The following is a 20,894-nucleotide window of genomic DNA, read 5'->3' as shown; positions in this document are numbered from 1 at the left end:
GTCCAGGGTCCGTATCCTGCTGCTTACCTTTCTTCCCTGTGTCAGGATCCTGAACTCAACCAACTCATGGTCACTGCCTCCCAGATTCCCATCCACTTTTGCTTCCCCTACTAAACATGCTTGTTTAAAGTTGCCTAATGCTCCCTTATAGTGTCGTTTGGCAGCCGCCTGCTTTGTCCACTGCTTGCAGGAAGAGCAGCCCATTGCAGCTAGGCTGGTGGAGGCTTGGAGCCAGGGTGGGCCGACAGCCCCCACATCAGCTCCCCTAAGTTCGCTGTGCGGCTGCTGCCCAGCAGGCTGTCAATTGCTGGCAGTTCAGCTGTCCCTCCCCCACTGCCCTGTGCTGCTCCTGCCCTCTGCCTTGGAGCTGCTCCGGGAGCCTCCTGCTTGCTGTTCAGGTAGGGTGACCAGATCCTATTTTATAGGGTCAGTCCTGATTTTGGGATCTTTTTCATATATAGGCTCTATAACACCCCACCCCCTGTTTTGATTTTTCACATTTGCTGTCTGGTCACCCTATATGCAGGGAGGGGAGGGGGAAAAGGGGTGTTGTTGCCAGGGTTTCCCCCTCCCCCGTTCCTGCCCTCACCCATCTCCACAGAGCAGGGGGGGACACAGCAGGGCTCAGAATGGAGGGAGCTTGCTGGCAGCAGCTGCTGTCTCAAAGTCTCTCTCTCACACACAGGGTGTCAGAGTAACAGCCGTGTTAGTCTGTGTCTCTGTCTCTCTCTCTGCCATGCTGTCTTCCCCCCTCCCCCCTCCATTCCTGCTGCCTTATAGAGTGAGGCTGCGTTAACAGCAAGGTGTTAATCCTTGGGGGCTCAGCCGAATGCTAGTTCATCATTTAGCAGTAAGCCATTCCCTGGGAAATATCCCACCCTCTTCCACCCTCTGACTCCACCACCTCAACCAAGCTTCACACTTATCATTGCTGTGTACAGTATTAAACTGTTTGTTTAAAACTTATACTGTGTATATATATATATATATATATAAAATATAGTCTTTTGTCTGTCAAAAAAAAATTCCCTGGAACCTAACCCAATTTTTCTCCATGCGCAAGTAAAATAATTGTAATAAAAAAGATGGAGAAAAATTGTTCTCTCTTGCCACAGAGGCAGGACAAGATCTGGGTTAGGTGATTAACTTTTGAGCCATGGCTTCACTTGGTTCTCATTTTTGGTCTCCCTTCATGAGCATAAACATTCCTGTTTACTTGTCAATTTAGACCTCAGTTCAGCAGGGTAATTAAGCATGTGCTTAAATCCCATTGGCATTAGTGAGATTTAAGAAATTAGGACAAAGCAATGAAACAAGTGCGGACAATTTTCAGAGTGGCTTTTTCAATAAATAAATCAATGATACCTCATTTGAAAAACTTCCGAAGCAGTCTCCTTCCCCCCCCCTCAATCCACCACCCAAATACCAATGGGGAATAAAAATTCTTCCTGCAGCTCCAATACCAGATGCTACCAAACTGTTTAACATAAATATTTCTGAATATATGGCTTGCGTTATTAAACCAGGAAAACTATGAGGATCCCATATTTTCTGTACTGTTTCAGTATGTGTATATATATATTCACATAAATAAATGACTAAACTATGAAAATGTTTTTCCATAGGGGATTCAATTTCTATATCCTTGTTTCTAGCAGTTCATTGTCCCATTTTGTTTCTTTAGTAGCAATACAGTAGTTACCATAACATTCACTGTTCTTTGGTTTCAAATGGTAATAAATAGTCCATATAATTATTCTCATTAGTGACTCCACTGTAGGAGGTTCAAACCAAACTCAGATTCCTATGCTGCTATGGTAGCTAATGGGGCTTCAAACTTGTTTGGTCCCTCAGAGCAGTAAAAGCACAACAGAAATCTGTCATATTTATTGTTATTAAATCACACATACACTGTAAATGTACTTCTCTGTCTCGGGTAAAGTTGAACTCTAAGGGAAAGCTGATTTCTATTACACCACTGTAGATGCATATTGAAACTTTATTTGAACAGACAGGTCAATAATCACAGTAAAAGAAAACCCACCTTAATTTCCTTTCTAGGTTGCCAACCACAACTGAACTATTAAAAAAAATTAAATACTTTAAATTTATTTGACTTTTATCTGCTTATGTTTTTTATTTATTTATTGGTTTCCTGGAAGCATGGATAATGAAAATAGATGAGTAAATTTCACTTTTAGTTAGTCAATTTCACCTTCCTGTTCTCAGGTATTAACACAATTAAGGATGAGTGAGCAATCTGCACTGAATAATGTCTCTCTTTTTCTGTTAACAAAATTCTCAGTTGTATTTGTCAAAGTTATTCACAAATTTCTTGACAAATATTTCCATCTCCAGTCAAATAGCTTATTAGAGTTTGTTGCAAATATTAGGCATTTTAACTTCAAAATCCTTACGATTATAGGTGCTGATCCTGCAAACACTAATGCATATATAGCTTAATGTACTTGAGTAGTCTGCTTGAATTCAATACCTTAGTAAAAACTGTGACACTGATATCTGCTGCATTCTGTGATCTTAATGGTTGAAAGCCAATTTTCTTGATCAGATATTTGCTTTTGTTTGTCTTTACTTTGTTTAAAGGTAAATAAATTATTCATATGTTAATTCTTTAAAGGCATAAATAATTGGCTACATTATTATGGTTTTAGTCTGACAGGACCTCACCGCTAACATTTGGCTCTTTCTAAATGGGACTATTTGCATGTTGAAAGTTAAGCACGTACATAAGTATTTGTTGGATTGGAACCTGAGACTGAGAATTTTGAGGTTCAAATATTTAAAATTTGCAACAAACTGCAAATAAGCTATTCAAATGACAAGAAACATTTGTTAATTTTGATGTTCACTCAAAAGTGAGTTCACTAGAATTATTCATGGACGTAAAAGTTAAGCACATGCGCACGTGTTTGCAGGATCAGTGCCTTAATTAGAAAATGCAAGTAATATTGTTTCTGCTCACAGATAGAACGTCCTGTGGAACTGACCATCACAGATCAAACTGTGAATTTCAAATATTATAGTGAAATGCACCTTTTGAAATGCATTTTTGGCAAATATTCCAGCATTCATCTTAAAATTCATTTTTGAGAGTATTCATATTAATAAAGTACAAGCACCCATATGGTCTCTGAAAGCAAATATGAAACACAGTCAAGTCAATATTCACTTTGAAATTCTAAAATATTGGTGGCAGTAAGCATAATGCAGTGAGGTTTGGTGTGCAAATGCTGCAAGCAATGTTTGGTTTTTTTTAAAATCCATTGATTCTTTTATTATTATTATTCATGTCATGGAAAAATCTCTTTTAGTGTTCATAAAAATCTTAATTTTACACACACAAAAAACCCCACCCTAAATGCTATGGCAAATTTGACCAGACAGTGTCACTTTAAATGTGTAGTTTAAACCAGGTGAAGAGTTCAATATTAAAATGTTTTGAAAAAATGTTTACCCTCAAAGATTTCCTGGTCACATATCACTGATTTTTGCATGAGCAAAGCAAGCTGAGTTTATTCTTAGATGGGTTTTGAGAATAGCCCATTATCACTTGTGACGTTCTAGGTTAGCAACAGTCAAAGACTACCGCACTGTACAACTCAATCTTATTGTGCCAAAGGGCCACCTTGACCTTGGTGCCTATCCAATATGTAGAAGCAAATGACAGTGCTGCATCTACACTCCTTTCACTGGATATGTGTACATGGGTTGGCAAAGAAACCAAACATTAGGGTGAAGTCCTTGCAGATTAAAACAAAATTACTGAAGCTAATAAGCATACTATTTACCTCTTTAAATTATAACGTGTAGAATTTATCTTTTAACAGAGTAAAGACAAACAAAAGCAAATGTCTGATCTGAAAAACTGTCTTTCAACCATTAAGATCACAGACTGCAGTGGATATGAGTTTCACAGTTTTAAGGTACAGAAATACTCAGTAAATTACACTGATAGTCCTCTCCAATGGACTCAAAACTTTTTTCTCTTCTTTGTGTCCCTTTTAAAATTAATCTTTTCCATGTTAGTAATCGACATAGGCAATCTACATGCAGAATCTGTATATAAATTTAGGGTACAATTGTTGCAACAGAAGGCAGTTAGTCTTGTGGTTAAGACAGAAGTCTAGGAGTCAGGCAATTTGGAATTTATGCCGAGCTCTGACAGGCTTCATGTGACCTTGGTCACTTAGGAGATGTCTACACTGCAGCTCAGCACATGCCTCCCAGCCTGGGTAGAGAATCACGCTAACTTTGCTCGAGCTAGCACCCTAAAAATAGCAGTGTGGATGTTATGCCTTGGCAGTGGCTCAGGCTAGCTGCCTGAGTTCAAGCTGCCTGACCCAGAGGGTCAGAGTTCAGGTGGCTAGCCCGAACTCCTCCCCATGCTGCAATGACCACACTGCAATTGTCAGTGTGCTGGCTCAAGCAAAGCTAACTTGAGTGTCTCCCTCCACACTGGGAGGCTCCCTCCCAGCTGCAATGTAGATACACTGTAAGGTCTCTGTTCCTTGATTTCACCATCTGAAAAACAGGTATAATAATACACCTCTGCTTCAGAGGGATGATGTGAGGTTAAATTCATTAATGTTTGCAAACCATCCTGAGATCCTTGGATGGAAGGTGCTCCATAAATACAAAGAATTATTCTGCATTACTATTATTATATATATGCTTTATAATACTCAAGAGTAAAATGTCAGGATTTTTATTTTTTACCTATTAAACATCCAGCCAAAGGATGAGAACTGTTGTTATCCAGGTCAGGTTTACTTGGTCCTACCACAGCACAGGGGGCTGCACTTGATGACTTCTCGAAGAGCCTGTCCAGCCTTACATTTCTCTAATTCTATTATTTATACTATATTTTAATACATTGCATAAAGATTGCAGCACTTTATGTATCAGTCAGCTATTATGCATGAAATCTATAAGGTTTTTTTCCTCCCCCCACCCCAATCAATAGAATAAAACTTGGCATGAAATGATAACGACTCAACAGGCTCAGCAGAAAGACACTGATAATCCATTAGAAGTGAGGAAAGAAGAAGCTGTATGGGAACTTTTTACAAGTGAATGCAGTTACTTTCTGGATCGCTTACTGGTTCTCAAGACGGTAATTTTGGATTTATTTCTCCAGTAGATTAAACATGGGACTTGTCCTGCCGTCAGTGGGGCAAGAAGAAAGTCATCTATAACCTTTACTTCTTTATATCTAAATGGAAATTACTTGTACTTTTGTGCTGTATACTCCTCATGTCTTGTTTTCTAAACCTGTTTCCACAATTCTCTAGTTTTCATTTCATCCTGATGAAATCTTTTCCTCTGTGTGCCTCTTCTCAGTGCTTTGCATCGGTCTCTCTTGGTTCAGTGCCTTCTGTACTCCCAGTAGCATCAGAGTCCATTTTAGTCTGTCTTTCACTCTCTCTCAACTTGCACTTTCAGACTCATAATGCTATACTTTCCATTATTGCCAGCCCATTTCATTTTGTACTTCTGGCTTTTAATAGCTTAGCTTGAAGAGAACTAATGGGGTGTAGTTGTGTTATCCAGACTAGAGCCCTGAAAATGCAAAAATTTGGCAGGGCAGTATTTCAAGCTCCCCTCCCACCCAGCAGAAAAAATAAAATCAAGCCTAACCTTATCCTGAGGAAAAATAGGAGCATCTTCAAAGTTGAACAAGCTGTGGTAAGGCTGCACTCCTGACAGTTTGCCCATGTAGTATCCCTTTATAGGTGATAAAGGAAGATCTATCGAGAGTTTCTATACACACACTCACACACACACTTTCACCACCTCTACCACTGGTTTCTCAAAAGGAAGGAGGATAGAGTCCAGGGAGGAACTGCCTTTTAAAAAGCACGTTTCATGCTGAAAAGGTGGTTTAGTCATCGACACTAATGCTCCAAAATCAGGTGGATGAGGAAGAGCACAGACAGCTCCATTAGGGTGGGCAGAAGGGGGGGGCAGTTATTGGACAGTTAGGAAAAGCCAGGATGAAAGTATCCTGCCATCTAGAAACATTTGTTTTAAAGAGTGGAAGTGGTAGAGGATCGCTGAGGAGCGCAGCTAACTGCAAGTGGTTCTCCTGCTAGACAGGGGGGTATTACAAGGTACTCAGACCCCTTGGTGATGAGTGAGGAGTAAGAACCTAGAGAGAAAGGCAGGTAGATACAGTAGTAGGCCCTATGTGGCTCACAAATGATACAGCCTCTCCTCCTTCATCCCATCCCTCCCATCCCCGTTTTTAAATATTCTCCAGCAGTGAAAACAAATGTGCTTATGAAAGAGTTTGGCAACTCTCACAGTTCCATGTATTTCTTGCTGCTCTAAATATTCCTCACTATTAAATATTCCACTTGTTCTAATCAAGCTCAGCTGAGATTTGAGACTATGGAGTGTTTCCTCCTCAAATGACATTTTTCTCAGGCTCTCAGATCAGTAGTTCATGGCAGCTAGACCAATGCAGGGATAAGCATAAGCATTCACTCTCTTCACCCCTCCCCTAGCACCTTGGGCAACATCAGTAAGCATTTTATTCATGTTTTCATGTAAAGCCATTTCTATTAAATACATTATATTTCTCAGCTCATTCTTGGTCCCAAAGAGTCAAGCTCCAGCAGCTGATGTGTAATGTATTCAGTATTCAACACGTGCCTTCACAGTGTTCATTCAGCACCACTGAAATTCACCCAGAAAGAAGAGAGACTGAACAAGCCACCCAGCCTCTCAAAGCCTTGGCCTTACACCCATTTAGCTGCTTAGTGGGACTCTTCCACCCCCCATGCCAGAGCATACAGAGCAACATGGAGGTAGACGGAAAGGGTTGGGGTGGGTCTAGATCAGAGGACAGGGTTCATGACCACCAGGTCTGCAATTGTATGGATCTGTGGGTATAACTCCCTGCAGTACAGGTCTAAAGAGGCCTCAGCCCCCATTCCCGACCACAGAATAAAATAACAGCCATGATGGGGCTACGTTGCGATCTGTGGGCTGGCTGTGTATGGATTCTCTCACTTCAGTCACTGCATAGGTCCTGCCCAAAACCCATTATTTTTAGGCTTTGTGCAGGCCATAAAAGACTTGCTCCTAACTGGTGGGAGCCCAGCCATTTTGTAGTCTGCCCATCAAATTATGGCTTACGAAGGAATATATGGTAAATCTATCTGCCTGCTGCAAATTAATTGGTTTGTTAATGTTGAATTAATACAGATAATAAATAATATGGATTTATTGTCTTTTTTAAAGATATTTGTGAATACGCTAAAATACCTGCAAAACAATGAGTTCCTTGTGGATGTGGATTTGTGGGGACTTTTTGCAAACTTGGAGGAGTTAAACCAGGTGAGGAAAAAAAGAAGAAATTTCATTTAGATCAAAAGCTGACAGCATAATTAAAAAAGAGGAACACAAAGAATTGCCAGAACCAGATTTCAGTGTCTGTATCTTGAACTTGACCCTAAGGACACTGTCCCCCTCTCTCTTTGGTAAAACAATTTGGATGAGGCATCTGATCAGGCCAAATGATTTCATGAACAGGCATAGAGCCATTTGAGTTTTGGTTATGGCTGTAGTCTGATCGTGTCCTGTTTCCTGTCATAAGATGAGTTTGGCATTAGCTCTTTAAAATAGAGTCTTGTTAAATCATGGGTTTTGGCAGTCCTCACTATACAAACATTAGGGCAGAACAATCACAACAGCCAGATCCATACAACAATGAATTTCCCGTATCAAACAATTGCATAGACATGAAGTGTCTGCTACACTATGGTCCCTTTGTGCTACTCCATAAGGACAAAGGGTACAGAAACCACCCACATCTCCCCAGCTAGGGATTCCCCAGGTGACGTGCTTGACTCATGTGCTACTCACCCTGCAGCTTCTGGGGCAAGGTGGAGAGAAGACACGCCCAGAGTGCTCTGTGCTCTGTCTATCCTCAGCTTGTGGCCAGTCCCCTTGGGGACTCTTTTCCAACATGTGAAAGTTAAAGTAGTCCCTATGCTGCTCTGACTTGTGCTGGGGCCAGGAAAAGACTCAGGGATCCCTAGCACCACCCACCCTGAGTGTAAACTCAGAAAAGCAAATATTACACTATTACTCTGCTATTTTTAGGGTGCTAGCTCGAGCAAAGTTAGCGTGATTCTCTACCCAGGCTGGGAGGCATGTGCTGAGCTGCAGTGTAGACATCTCCTAAGTGACCAAGTATTAAAAATACTAAAATATTAAAAATATTTGCTTTTTTAATAGTGTAAACTCAGAAAAGCAGAGAACCTGGCCTAAGATCTCCATTTTGCAAGGACAGCATTCTCTGCAAGGCATTTTAATGCCAAGACAAGTTAGTCAAGATTGCAATTGATAATACCAGGCATTCCTTCAAGCTGAAATAGTTGTTACGTGGCTTTAATGGCAAAGCAAAACTCTGTCCTGCCTTTGACAGCATCACATAAGACAAAAGAAATTATTTCCAAACTGATTCTTTTCACTGAATACAAAATTATTGGTGTAAGAGCAAATACATCACCCTGACTGAATGAGGGGTGGCGTTTGGGAACAGTTTCTGACTCCATTAGTGAATGAGCACTACAGAAGATGATCACTAAGATCAAATGCTACTCTACTAAGAAAACTGTCTGTTGCAGTTTTCTTCCTCAAAGTTACACTTCCCACAGTCACTGACATCTCATTTTTGTTGCTCTTCTTCTACCAGCACAGAAAGAATTTGCCTTCTATAATAAGGATTGCAAAGATTAATCAGTGTCTGCACAGTGGCTTGAACATACAAAGGGCTAAGTATTATTATTAGAGCTCTGTTGGTGAGAGGCAGTATGAGCTAGTAGATACTGACAGTCAGGAGATGTTGATTCTACTCCCATCTGTGCCATTGGCTTGCTGGGTGACATTGGCCCAATCAGTTCATCTCTCTGTGTCTCTGTTTCCTCCACCAGCCAATATCTTTCCTGTCTATTTAGAGTGTAATCACTTCAAGACAAGGCCCTGATTTTTACTCTGCTCATGCAGTGCCCAGCCCACTGGGCTTCTATATCAGTCTGAGCCCTTTGATGTTGTTACTCTATGTCATGGGTCATGCATACTCCATCCCCTTTTGGAACTGGTGAGACGGGCTGCCACTCCAGGATGGGAGGCAGCCAGGGGTAGGGGAACCCGGGCCCTCCCTCTCCACCGGGTCCCAACCCAGTACCCTGTCGATTGCAGGGTGGCCTGCCACCAGCTCAGGGATCCAGCCAAAACACACTGAGCTAGTCTCTGGTTCTACAACCACCTCTCCGCAAAGATTCCCTAGGTTGCTTCCTACCCGCTTCTCTACGGCTTGTAGTCTCAGAGTTCCCACAGTCTCTCCTCCCTCTGTGGCATCGAAGCCTGAGGGTCGTCGGTTGCCACCATCTGGCTGGCCTCCACATCATGAAGTGCCAGTGGTCCTTCAGTAGGAGCCTGCAACCCAGGGTCTGTCAGTGGCAGGATTGCCCGCCACCAGCTCAGGGATCCAGCCAAAACATGCCGAGCTAGTCTCTGGTTCTACAACCACCTCCCCACAAAGATTCGCTGGGTTGCTTCCAATCTGCTTCTCCAAGGCTTGTTGTCCCAGGGTTCCCATGGTCTCTCCTCCCCCTGTGGGATCTGGAGCCTGGAGGTCATCGGTTGCTGCTGGCTGGCTCGCTGGCATCCGCATCATGAAGTGCCAGCGGTCCTTCAGCAGGGCCTGCAGCACACCTCCTCCCTCTCCAATGGTTCGTCCTGAATAAGATGAGCTGTTCCCTTTTATACATGGTTTCCAACTGGAGCATGCCCAGAAGGGTTGAGGGGGCATGGCCTCCTCGGCCCAAAGAGAGGCATTAATCCCTGCAGTCCCAGTGAGGGGCATGCATGCCCCGTCACACTATAATACGACATAATAATGAAAATAATAATTTTTACTGCAATAAGTGAGTACTCCCTCAGTTCCCCCTGGTATCCCTACAGAAACAACAGATAAACTAAACATCAGAATAAACATGCATCAAGTCTTTGCCTGGCCCTATCGTGGTGAGAGACAGGGGAGGGGTTGAATTATGTGCTATTTACAGGATGAACACACCGGCGGGTCGATTAGGATACAATCAGGATTGAGTGTTGTTTTTAATACTTTTCCCATTATGCATGTGTATATAATATAGTAACATCCATTATGGTCAAATGTGGGGAAAATGATACTGACACCCTTGCCATAAAAGAGCTTTATGTTGTGAAATATATAAAATACACCTTGCCAACATGCTAGAGTTAATACTGTACCACGAGCAACTCCCCGAAAGCTATGTAGGCCCACACATTTGCTAAACAAAATAGAGTGCTCAAAATTAAAATCCCAGCATTTTAATGTAGTTCACTACGGTACTGGAGATACAGCAATTATTTTCGATTCTGTCTCTACAGGAATACTGTAGATTCCTGATACCACTGCATGGTAAATGTAGATTTCACAGTAAATTTTTCTATGGTGGCACAAGATGTGGAGATTCAGATAGGACCACTAGAATCTAAGTGAAAATATTTTTTTAAAACTTCATTTGGGAGAATGCCTTGCTTGCAAAGGCAATTTTCACATTCTGGTCCCTTGGCAGTTTAAAAGAAATGTTTTTCATTATCTTCAGGAAATTGAAATAAGGTGGAATATAAATTACAATCGCTTTCCAAATGAGTTTGAATACCTCTTTAATCACATTGCATCTACAGTGTTCTGTCACATCAGATCACTATACAGCATTTATTTCTGTAATTCCCAATGTTAATTTGTGTTGAATATTCATATGAATTATGTAGCTACTGTTCTAAAATAAATGTAATTGGAAAAATGTAATATTGTGTCATCATTTTTGTTAAACAGAGCTTGACAAGGCCTAAGTGGGTGTTTTTAACAGGATTGTTTTAACTTCTGGTTAACTTAAGCACTTAGACCATGATTCGGAAAGGGATTGTGCCCGCTGACTTAAAGTCAGTCAATGGAGCTTGGTGCAAGTATAGGGCTTTATTGGGTGTGGAGTCAGTTGCAGGATCTGGACTTTAAAAATATTTAATGGTAAAAATAAAGCTCAGAAGAGCAGACAAACTAATTTTTTTTCTTTCCTTGACTAGGTGAGTCTCCGTTTTGTGACTGATTTTTTCAAAATTGTAAAGGACCATATCACTGCATCTGAATCCTCCCTGGATTTCATCTCTGTACTCACAAAGGTAACATGGTCAGAAAGGCTCTGTAGTAGGACTCTAAATGTAGTGCAGAAAGTTTTTGAAGCTGCTTTCTTGGTCACATTCCACTTTTAGTAAAAGACCTAGATCATATAATAGGAGGAATCAAGCTGTCCAATGGGAGCTTCAGAGATACATTCACTCTTCTTTCACTCAATGGGTGAAATCCTGGCCCCACTGAAGTCAATGAGAGTTTGCCATTGACTTCACGGGGGACAAGATTTCACCCCAAATTTGTAAGTGCCTCTAACACAGGTGGATATCTTAGTACATTCCTAAATATAAGGCTATGCAAAGCTGTTCCGTAGCCTAGCACTTTTTATCATCTACTTTATTTTTCCGGCAGTAAAGTCTCAACACTGCAGATGCCCGTAGAATTGCTAGAGTTGTGGCAGGATTCTTTAAGAAAGTAGTTTTCTTTGGCAAGTTTACTCTCTATTGTAGCCCGATTTTCCCTGTTGCAATCAAATCTCCGGCAAAATGTACCTTACAAAAACTAAGAAAAGTAGATTGCTTTGCCCATTGTTTTGCCCCTCACTAGGACATTCCTCTTTTTCAATCTTGTTAAACTTCTAAATCTTTTGTCTTGCAGTATTTTCAAGGTAACCTCTGCCAGACACACCAGATTTACTGCCTTCATTACACCTCAGCCATCTTTTACTTGGAGAACCTGAGGCAGAGAGAAGATTTTGGAATCTATCTGAAAGTAAAGTGTTGGTTTTGCTCTCCTTGTTGAGTCTTCAACCATCCTATCCTGTCTTTAAAAACAAATTGGAAAAGCTATATTATATTTTAGATAATAGTCTATGCCTTTTTTCTTGAAATGCAAACAATATCACAGGTTTAAATATACTGGGTAGAATCCTGGCTCCACTGAAGTCAGAGGCAAAATTTCCACTGACATGAGCTCCTTCAATGGCACCAGGTTTTCATCCACTCCATTCATACTTTCAATTAGTGCAACCTGTAAAATACAGAATTATTAGATGTTAGAATTAGTTTCCAACCGGAGCAGGTCAAACAGCTGGGCTGTTAATCCAAAGCTGTCATATGTTATCGCCTATTGCAGGGTAGGAGCAGCAGGGTTGGCCAATGTATAATGTCCTGTGATATCTGCAAACACTGGGAGGAGAGTGGAGCAGTTGACATAACTAAGTACCTAATGCAACAATCCCCTCTTGGGATTGCCTAACACTGAGCGCAGAAGCTAAAATAAGTGCCTATTTTTAAGAGGTTTGGGGGGAGGGATAGTTCAGTGGTTTGAGCATTGGCCTGCTAAACCCAGGGTTGTGAGTTCAATCCTTGAGGGGGCCATTTAGGGATCTGAGGCAAAAATTGGAGATTGGTCCTGCTTTGAGTAGGAGGTTGCACTAGATGACTTCCTGAGGTTCCTTCCAACCCTGATATTCTATGATTTTCTGTCTTATGTGATCTGCTCAAAGATCAGACCTTGTAACAATCACTTGACTCCAGGAGCTGCTGCTTTAATGAGAACACCAAATAGCATGAAACTCACAAGAGTTGCCACACCTTAGGAATAGGAGATTCAAGAGGCTTTTGTGTGAACTGGAGAGGCTGGCGTGGTGGTTTTGTCACTTAAGCTCTGTCTTTATTTGAAGCCGTGTTTATATTCACATGGTCTTATCAGACTTTACAAGCACAACATTCAGAATAAGATAAGTGCTTTATTACTTCATTCTGAGCCTGAATTCTCTTTGCAGAGGGAAGTTAAAAGCATGTGTCTAAACCAAGCTAACAGCACCAGACACATGAATATAATGAAAGAGCATGGTAGTGCTTTTGCGTGTTTTTGTGAATCTGTGAGAAAAGAGTTGGTAGAGTTTTCATTGAATCCGAGGGAGAACACTTGAATGCTTCCTCCCCCCCCTTTGCATATTTATATCTCTGTGACCCATCTGGGAGGGAAGAGGATCTCCTTGAGTGCACAGGATGGAACTAAAACAGCAGCTCATTGATGTAAATGTCATTTTTACCCTTTGAGATACATTTTGTTTTACTGTATCTGAAACCAGCTGGGAAGAAGAGAGAGACTGGGAGGCTAGCACAACAATACTACATTTAGTGGCTTGGCTTTTCCCTGTCATGTAGCAGTATCTCCATTGACTTGACCTAAACTCTTGCCAAGCTTGAAGAGTTATTGTTTATGGACTTCTAAAGTGAGCACGAGTGGTCAAATTCTGCTCTTAGTTACACTGCATATATCTGAAATCAGTGGTGTTAATCCAGATTTACACTAACCAAATTTAGCCCATAGACTGCATGGGATAGGGCCCTACCACTTTTATTTATCTTTAGCATCACACAGACCAATAGCACTACATAAATAATAAATAACGGACATCACCATTTCAAACTTACTCAGCTTTCAGATTTTACTCTATTTAAACCTGATAAATGAGCTCACTCTTATGGGCAGCTCCAGGGTGGTAGCCAAGTGTCCTGCCCCCACTAGGGGCATTTGGGGTCTGAATAGCTCCAGTACCACCAGGAGTCCCCCAGGGGCAACAGAGACACATCTAAGGGCAAAACTCACTCTTTTATAAGCAGTCAAATGTTGGAGAGGAAATGGCTCTGGAGGAACCCCCGATTGAGATTTTTCTTGATGAGATCAAATGGTATAGTGAAGAAATGTATTATTAGGAATTAGTATAATGCCTGAAATGTTAAGTTATCTATACCAAAAATTAACCTGTGGGACTGATTCAGCTCCTCTTGTAGTGAAAGGGTGCCTTTCCATTGACTTCACTGGGATCTGAATTGGCTTCATCACAAGTGGATCCCCATTTCATTTCAGTCAACTGATGATGCAGCTAATTTCTTATTAACGGCTTTGTCAGAAAGCAGCCAGAGGTTGTGGATCCTAAAACAGGCTTCCTTTATATTCAGCAGTGGTGTGAACAAAATGAACAGTGCAAACGGCTACATCTACCAGAACTGTTGGTGGCTCCTTTACACAGACTGACCCGATATCCCCTCCTCCTTAACAATATCTGGAAGAGAAGCACTGATGCAGCACAGAAAGCCACCATCCACTCTATTAAGGAAAAGGTGGAAAAGTCCTTACGTAAGTAGCTGAGATTAAAAGTCAAGTTCTCCATTTAGTATTTTCTCTGAGGGTTTACGCACTTGAGGTTCAAATGTAAAGGAGGTTGTTGTTTTTTACTGTGTGAAGATGTGATTGGTGGCATGAAAAACTCCCTTTGAGGCCTTCTCTTTTTCTCAAAATTGTCTGGTACCATTCTCATATTGTCAAAATCTTCCCTCAGTATGGTAATGCAGCACTTAAATCAGTCAGTCACTTGTATTCACAAAGAATCACTTGAGCAGTTCACAAATGGGAACAAATCAAGGAGTATCTCAAACAAAGAGGTCTTTGAGATGGAGTCATGTCTGGGAAGGATTCGGAGCGTTTAATCCTTAAAAGAATAAAATTCCACACACAAGGGGCATATTAAGCCAACAACCTTTCTCGGAATGACAGTCTTAACCTGTAAGGTATCTTGGAAGCCATCTTATCTAAGGAAAACTTTCTCCAGCTTATAAAAAAATGGATGGGTTTTTATACTGGAGTCTATTTTACATAAATAACCTATTAATTCAGTTATTTCCTGGAACCCACAATTTGCAGTTGTAAATATCTGGTAGCTCTGAAGCTCATTATAAGACAAACTTATTTTTCCAGTGCTCCAGTCCAGCTCCCACTGAAGTCAATGAGAGTTTTAATAGATAGAAAGTGAATACACCTATTGGCGTATGCCTGGACCAGTAACCTCTGCCCAGGATTACATATCAGGAAATGGCTTTGGTCCACTTAGCCTGTCTGCCTTCATGTCCTCATCTGTGACATTACAACTTACCTGTCTTGCTAGGATGGTGTGAGGGGTAACTTTACCTCCAGCATTCCCTCCCTTGCTGTGTGCAAAATGGCTGTGCATGCAAAATTAGGAGTCATATTGAAGTTTTGCTCTTTAAGGCCCTGATTCTGCAGACTAATGCACATGCTTCATTTTACACACTGTGAATAGATCTCCTGAGTCCCAGTCCAGTGCCTAAATCACAAAAGCATCCTTCCTTTTAAAGTTTGTTCTTAAGGATTCACATTGATTCCAATGGCTTTTGAATCAGTCTCTAAATGATAAAAGCTAATTTACCCTTAAATAAACCACTAAAGAACTTTCTCATGCTACTGGAGTCACTCATGAACCAATTATAGACAGGGTCCAGCCAATTCCCTCCCCCGCCCGCCACAGCTCCCCAGCCTTGCACCCCCAGCATATATTGTCTTGCTCTGGTCAGAAGCCTGGTTACCTAAGAAATAAAATAAATTTACAGTGTAAGTTCTGCAAACTAAACAGGATTTGAATAAAGCAGTGTCTCACCCTGACAGATGGTACAAACAGATCACAGATCTTCAATACACAGGCTGGAACTCTCCTCCAGCCTAGGACCATGCTCCCCAATTCAAAGTCTTTGTCCTCCAGATGTGTTTCCAGGTGTTGAGTTGTGGCAGCAATGAGGCCAAGTGATGAAGTCACTTCCCCTCTTTTATAGTTTCTTCCAGTTTGCTGAAAAGATCTATGCTTTGTCCCCATTGGTCAAACAGCCTCCATTGTATATGCCCTCTATCTGAAAAGTCTTCATTGTATACAGTTCCTGGGATAATGAATTCTCTTTAATTGGCCATCAGCATGACTGGCTACTCCACTGTCGTACCTGAAAGGCTGGCTATGGGTGTTCCCAACCTCACAGTAACACACACATAACAAAACTTTGTAACTTCCCATACAATGACAGCACATACGATCCAATAGGATATTAATGTTCAACAGCTCAAGACTTTTAAAATGATGCCTCACAAGGCATACTTTGTACAAAACATATCATAATTATATGACAGTGATGAATATGGGGGTTCCAGGGTGTTGCTTTGAGGTACAGAGTGCCAGAAACTCCCACTGAAATCACTGGGAGTTAGCCATCTAAACACCTTTGAGGGTTTAGGCCAGAGTCCCTCCTCTTCCACTGCAGTCTAGCACTGTTAAAGGCATTCAACATCTCCCAAGCTTGTTGTCAACCATGGGAAAAATTGATATTTTGTATTTTTCAGGAGACCTTGAAGGTAAAGTAAAATGGCTGGACAATTTTCAGAAATGTAGGCAGCTGCACGAGGTTATAATTTGGCCTCCACTTTGGGATCGTGACAAAAGGTTCTTTCTCCCAGAGGTAAGCCGTGTATTCACTACTTTTAAAATGTTAGCCTGAGGACTTCTTCTTTGAAGAAAATTTTCATATAGTTCTTACATTTGCCCGACCTTTGTGTTGTGGTCTAAAGATGATAATTATCTCTGTATTCTAACTCATGTAGGTGTACATTATTATTAGTTATATTCTGATAGTATGTAGATGCCCCAATCAAGAGTAGGCTCCATTGTGCTAGGCGCTGGGCAGACACATGTGCACAGATGTTCTTAGCCTTGAAAAACTTGCCCTCTTCATGCTTAGCTTTACTCACACAAGTAGTTCAGGGCTGGAGAGAAGGACTCTTCCCTGCTGCCGCATCTCTGGCGGTAACCAGAGTCCTCCTTTCCCCTTCTGAAGTTCAGGGTCTGTCTTTTTGGAGGTGGAAAGGGTTTCTACCACACTTGGCTCTGAGGTTGGGATGTCAACTGGTCCAACAATCTATGGGAGATCCACGTTGCTTACTCCAGGGAGCTGAAGAAGTATCCCAACCCAAGAATCATATGAGGTTGATACAAATACTACTTCTTATTACTCCTTTATTAGCTGGTTTTAAGGTAGAAACATGCAAAATTGTTCACCTTCCTCACTTCCCAGGATGAACCTAAGAAATTCACATTAGCATTTGTAATGTAAAAATATGAATTTTCCATGAAAATGGTTCTGCTTTCTGCCGAGGTGACCCATTGATCTCCTCTTGCCTTTGAAGCCTGAGTTTAAGTAACGTCATGGTACAGTTGCTAAGTGGGGCTCACCTTGATGTTCAATGCTGTTAAATTCATTAAACTCACTCTAAAGAAGATGATCCCAGTTTTAATTTTCAAATAATTAAACTTGTTTAATCCAGAGTATTGCTGAAAAAACCATGGCCATGGTTAGTTTGATGTAAACCTGAATATCCTACAAATATGAAGAGTATTTCTCAGACTCCTTAACAACTGGTCAATTTCCAGTTCCAGGTCAAATTTGTATGATTCTCTTTTCTATTTTTTCTTCCAAGTGTCTGAAACATATTTTAAGAGAAAACGTGAGTGAAAACATCTTGTCTTCCTCAAACAGACAGCTTCTTCATGAAGGGAGGTTAACTCTTGCAGGTAAATGCCATTTTATTCATGTGCCAGCATTACAGCACAGATTTGTGCCCCACTGATTAATTAGAAATATGGATCAAAGAAAAACAAATATACAACGTGTTATGCAGTGATTGATTATTGTCACATCTGGATGGCCAACCTGCTAAATGCGGAAGGAATCAGCTTGACTGGCCAATGTCCAAATTTCAGAGCAGGTTTTTTATCATGATATTCAGTATTGTGGCTCAGGGAACACAGAGGAAGTTGAGACTGCTCTGTAAAAAGGTGTCCTTGTCGTGTGTGATTGATCTAGGTATTTAAGCAGTTCTAATGCATCCATCACTGTACTAGTATCTAGATGCCATATGCAAGATTAAGGAAAGAATCAAAAAAACGTTTTTTTCATCCCTCCCAAGTTATGAACAGCTTTTCTAAGAGATTAGCCTTGGTGGATGTCTTCAAAGAGGAAGGTGTTACTACGCTGGATTGTGTCCGCCGCTAGTGAGGAAAAGTGTATTGAAACAGGGGACTCTTGAGACTATCCCACCAGTGACATGATCTTGCCCAGCTGCAGTATATTACAGCGTCGGAACATGTCCTTCACGACAATTCCAACAGCATCACCTTGTGCTGCTGTGGCATCATAACACAACGTCGTATCTCTGCAGCACAAGCATCATGTTGTAAAGACGTCCAGGTTTGTCTCATTGGATGAATAAGGCAACATCCCTATCTGAGCATGAGGCAGTAGGGGTTGAGCATGCTCATCCCTACCTGAGTGTGAGGTAGAGACTGGGCAGTGGAAGCATCCCCGTCCTTATCCAAGTGCAAGGAGGACAGAAGCAGCACTGAGAGCAGCACAGTGGGGTGGGATAAAGGTCTCAGCAGTGGTTTAGGCATTAGAAAGAAGTCTTCCGTTTAAAATTCTCTGATTAGTGCAGCCGGGCACTGAGGCAAAGAGAATAAGGCATAGAAGTTGTGATTCACCTTGCTCCTACCCTCACAACTATCATCATAAACTGGTGATGAGAGGACCAGACCAAGATTTCTCCGTCCCCCACAGACACAGGCCAGCAACAGGGAGATGAAAATGTAAGGTGGTAGAACAGACACAACGGTTGGTGCATAAATTAATACAATTCTTTTTTAACTTACAAAAATTCATTGCTATTGTTTGGGAGGGTTTGGCAGAAGGGGGCAGAGCACAAGTGTTTTTTAATCCAGCTCTTCCTTTCATCCCCAAAATTTCAGCCAGCAACCCCCATCACCTGAGCTGTCCACTGCTGATGAGATTAAGTACTGGTACTTATCAAGGATCTACATTTCTTGGAGGAAGAAATTAACGTTGAAGACAGATAGGGTGGCACATCCCTAAATCTTGCAGAAATAAGTTTGCAAGCTCAATTTATTTTAGCTAACATAAGCAATTGGAGAGAGCTCGTGGTTTGGCAATATTTCTTGATCTTTTCATTTTCAAGATGAAAATGAAAAAACATAATTCTAAGCAGGATGAGATGCTGAAAATGGGAAAGAAGCATCTCCTAAAGACACAGATTTAAAAACACATACAGTCTGATACTGAGGTGTGCTGTGCATCTCCAAGCCCAGTGTCAACACCCTAGGTGCCCCGCATTTTTACTCTGAGATAATTCTCTCAAAACTGGGTTGTTTCTTATTACTTTTTGAAACCAAAAGGAAAATGAGTAAAATGTTGCTCATAGCTTCCATCCTAAGAAACAGGTTTACTTCACTAGACATTCCACTAAAATATCTCCTCCTACCATTTTAAAATAGTGTAATCAAACCCTTATGTTAAAGCAGTATTGAGAATCAGAAGCAAACAAACAAGGGCCCAGGAATCCTGACTGGAGCCTGCCACACCATCTCAGCATAATGCACCACATAAGGATATGAGGGACGGTATGCGGAAGATGCAGTTCTTAGTAGCTGGCCCACAGCTCTGAGACTCATGGCTGAAAGTCAGACTGGCCACAAACCTCACCACCTTCAAAATGAAAACTTCAATTCCCAGCAGCAAATGGAGACAAAGGATCACTTGCTCAAGCTGACAATACCTTCTCCCCACCAGCACAAAATCAAAGAAAATATATTAGCTACAGCCACTGTAGAAATTGTAAGACAATGATGGGCAAAAGTACCTAGCATAAATTGAAAAAAAAACATTACAGATTAGCTAATGTGCCTAGATTAGGCAGACTACTGGATAGAGTTTACAATAAATAATTTACATCAGTATAATCAGGGGTGAAAGTAACTTAAAGGACTTACTGGTATGCTGGAGTCCAGAGCAGGGGGTGGGGCCTCAACCGGAAGAGGCAGGGCCTTTAGAGCCCCAGGCCCTTTAAATCAAGATTTAAAGGGCCAGGGGCTCCGGCTGCAGTAGAGGCGACTGGGAGCCCCAGGGTTCAGGGGTTATTTAAAGGGACCCTGGGGCTCAGGGGTTATTTAAATCACCACCGGAGCTACCAGCTGTGGAGGTGGCTGGGAGCCCCAGGGCTCAGGGGTTATTTAAAGGGCCTGGGGCTCCGGCCGCCGCTACCGCAGCAGAGCCCTGGGCCCTTTAAATTGCCACCTGAGCCCCCGTGCTGGAGTTCCAGGGTAGCAGCGGCAGCCGAGAGCTCTGGTGGTGATTTAAATTGCTGAAGGAGCCCCGGGGGCTTCTGGCTGCTGCTGCTACCCTGGGTTCTGGCAGCGGGGCTTGGGTGGCGATTTAAAGGGCCCAGGGCTCTGGCTGCCACTACCACCCCGGACCCTTTAAATCACCGCTGGAGCCCCTCTGCCGGAGCCGTCGGCAATTTAAAGGGCCCCAGATGCCACTGCGATAGCGGCAGCTGGTGCCCTGGGCCCTTTAAATTGCTGCCTGAGTCCCGCTGCTGGAGCCCCCGGGATAGTGGCGGCGGCCCGGGGCTCCAGCGGTGATTTAAGGGGCCTGGGTCTCCCAGCCACCACTACCATAGTGGAGCCCCTGGGTCTTTAAATCCCCAGTGGAGCCCTGGGGGCTCCCGGCTGCCGCCACTACCCCAGGGCTCGGGGCTCTGGCAGAGAGTTAAAGGGCCCAGGGCTCTGCTGTGGTAGCGATGGCTGGGAGCCCTGGGCCCTTTAAATCGCCGACGGAACTCTGGGGCTCCCAGCCACCTCCGCAACCCGGGGGCTTTGGCAGCGGGGCTCTGGTGGCAATTTAAAGGGCCTGGGACTGCAGCCACTGCTGAGAGCCCCAGGCCCTTTAAATCGCCGCCTGGGGAAGCCGGTCCAGTATGGTATGCTAAACAGTACCGGCTTACT

The 20,894-nt window shown here is 42.4% G+C and overlaps 1 protein-coding gene across 1 annotated transcript in view; it reads left to right on the top strand.

The window, feature by feature from the left end:
• PLEKHG7 (pleckstrin homology and RhoGEF domain containing G7) overlaps nucleotides 1–20,894 on the top strand; it is a 57,318-nt gene that overhangs the window by 12,161 nt on the left and 24,263 nt on the right. The window contains exons 5-12 of the mRNA XM_073338129.1: nucleotides 3,849–3,944; nucleotides 4,985–5,134; nucleotides 7,267–7,362; nucleotides 11,149–11,244; nucleotides 11,852–11,965; nucleotides 14,170–14,344; nucleotides 16,388–16,503; nucleotides 17,519–17,612. Of these exons, the coding sequence (XP_073194230.1) occupies nucleotides 3,849–3,944; nucleotides 4,985–5,134; nucleotides 7,267–7,362; nucleotides 11,149–11,244; nucleotides 11,852–11,965; nucleotides 14,170–14,344; nucleotides 16,388–16,503; nucleotides 17,519–17,612 (937 nt within the window). The remainder of the gene's footprint in view (nucleotides 1–3,848; nucleotides 3,945–4,984; nucleotides 5,135–7,266; nucleotides 7,363–11,148; nucleotides 11,245–11,851; nucleotides 11,966–14,169; nucleotides 14,345–16,387; nucleotides 16,504–17,518; nucleotides 17,613–20,894) is intronic.

Source organism: Lepidochelys kempii, chromosome 1, assembly GCF_965140265.1.
Source record: "Lepidochelys kempii isolate rLepKem1 chromosome 1, rLepKem1.hap2, whole genome shotgun sequence".
NCBI lineage: Eukaryota > Metazoa > Chordata > Testudines > Cheloniidae > Lepidochelys > Lepidochelys kempii.
This window is presented reverse-complemented; position numbering and strand designations above follow the sequence as displayed.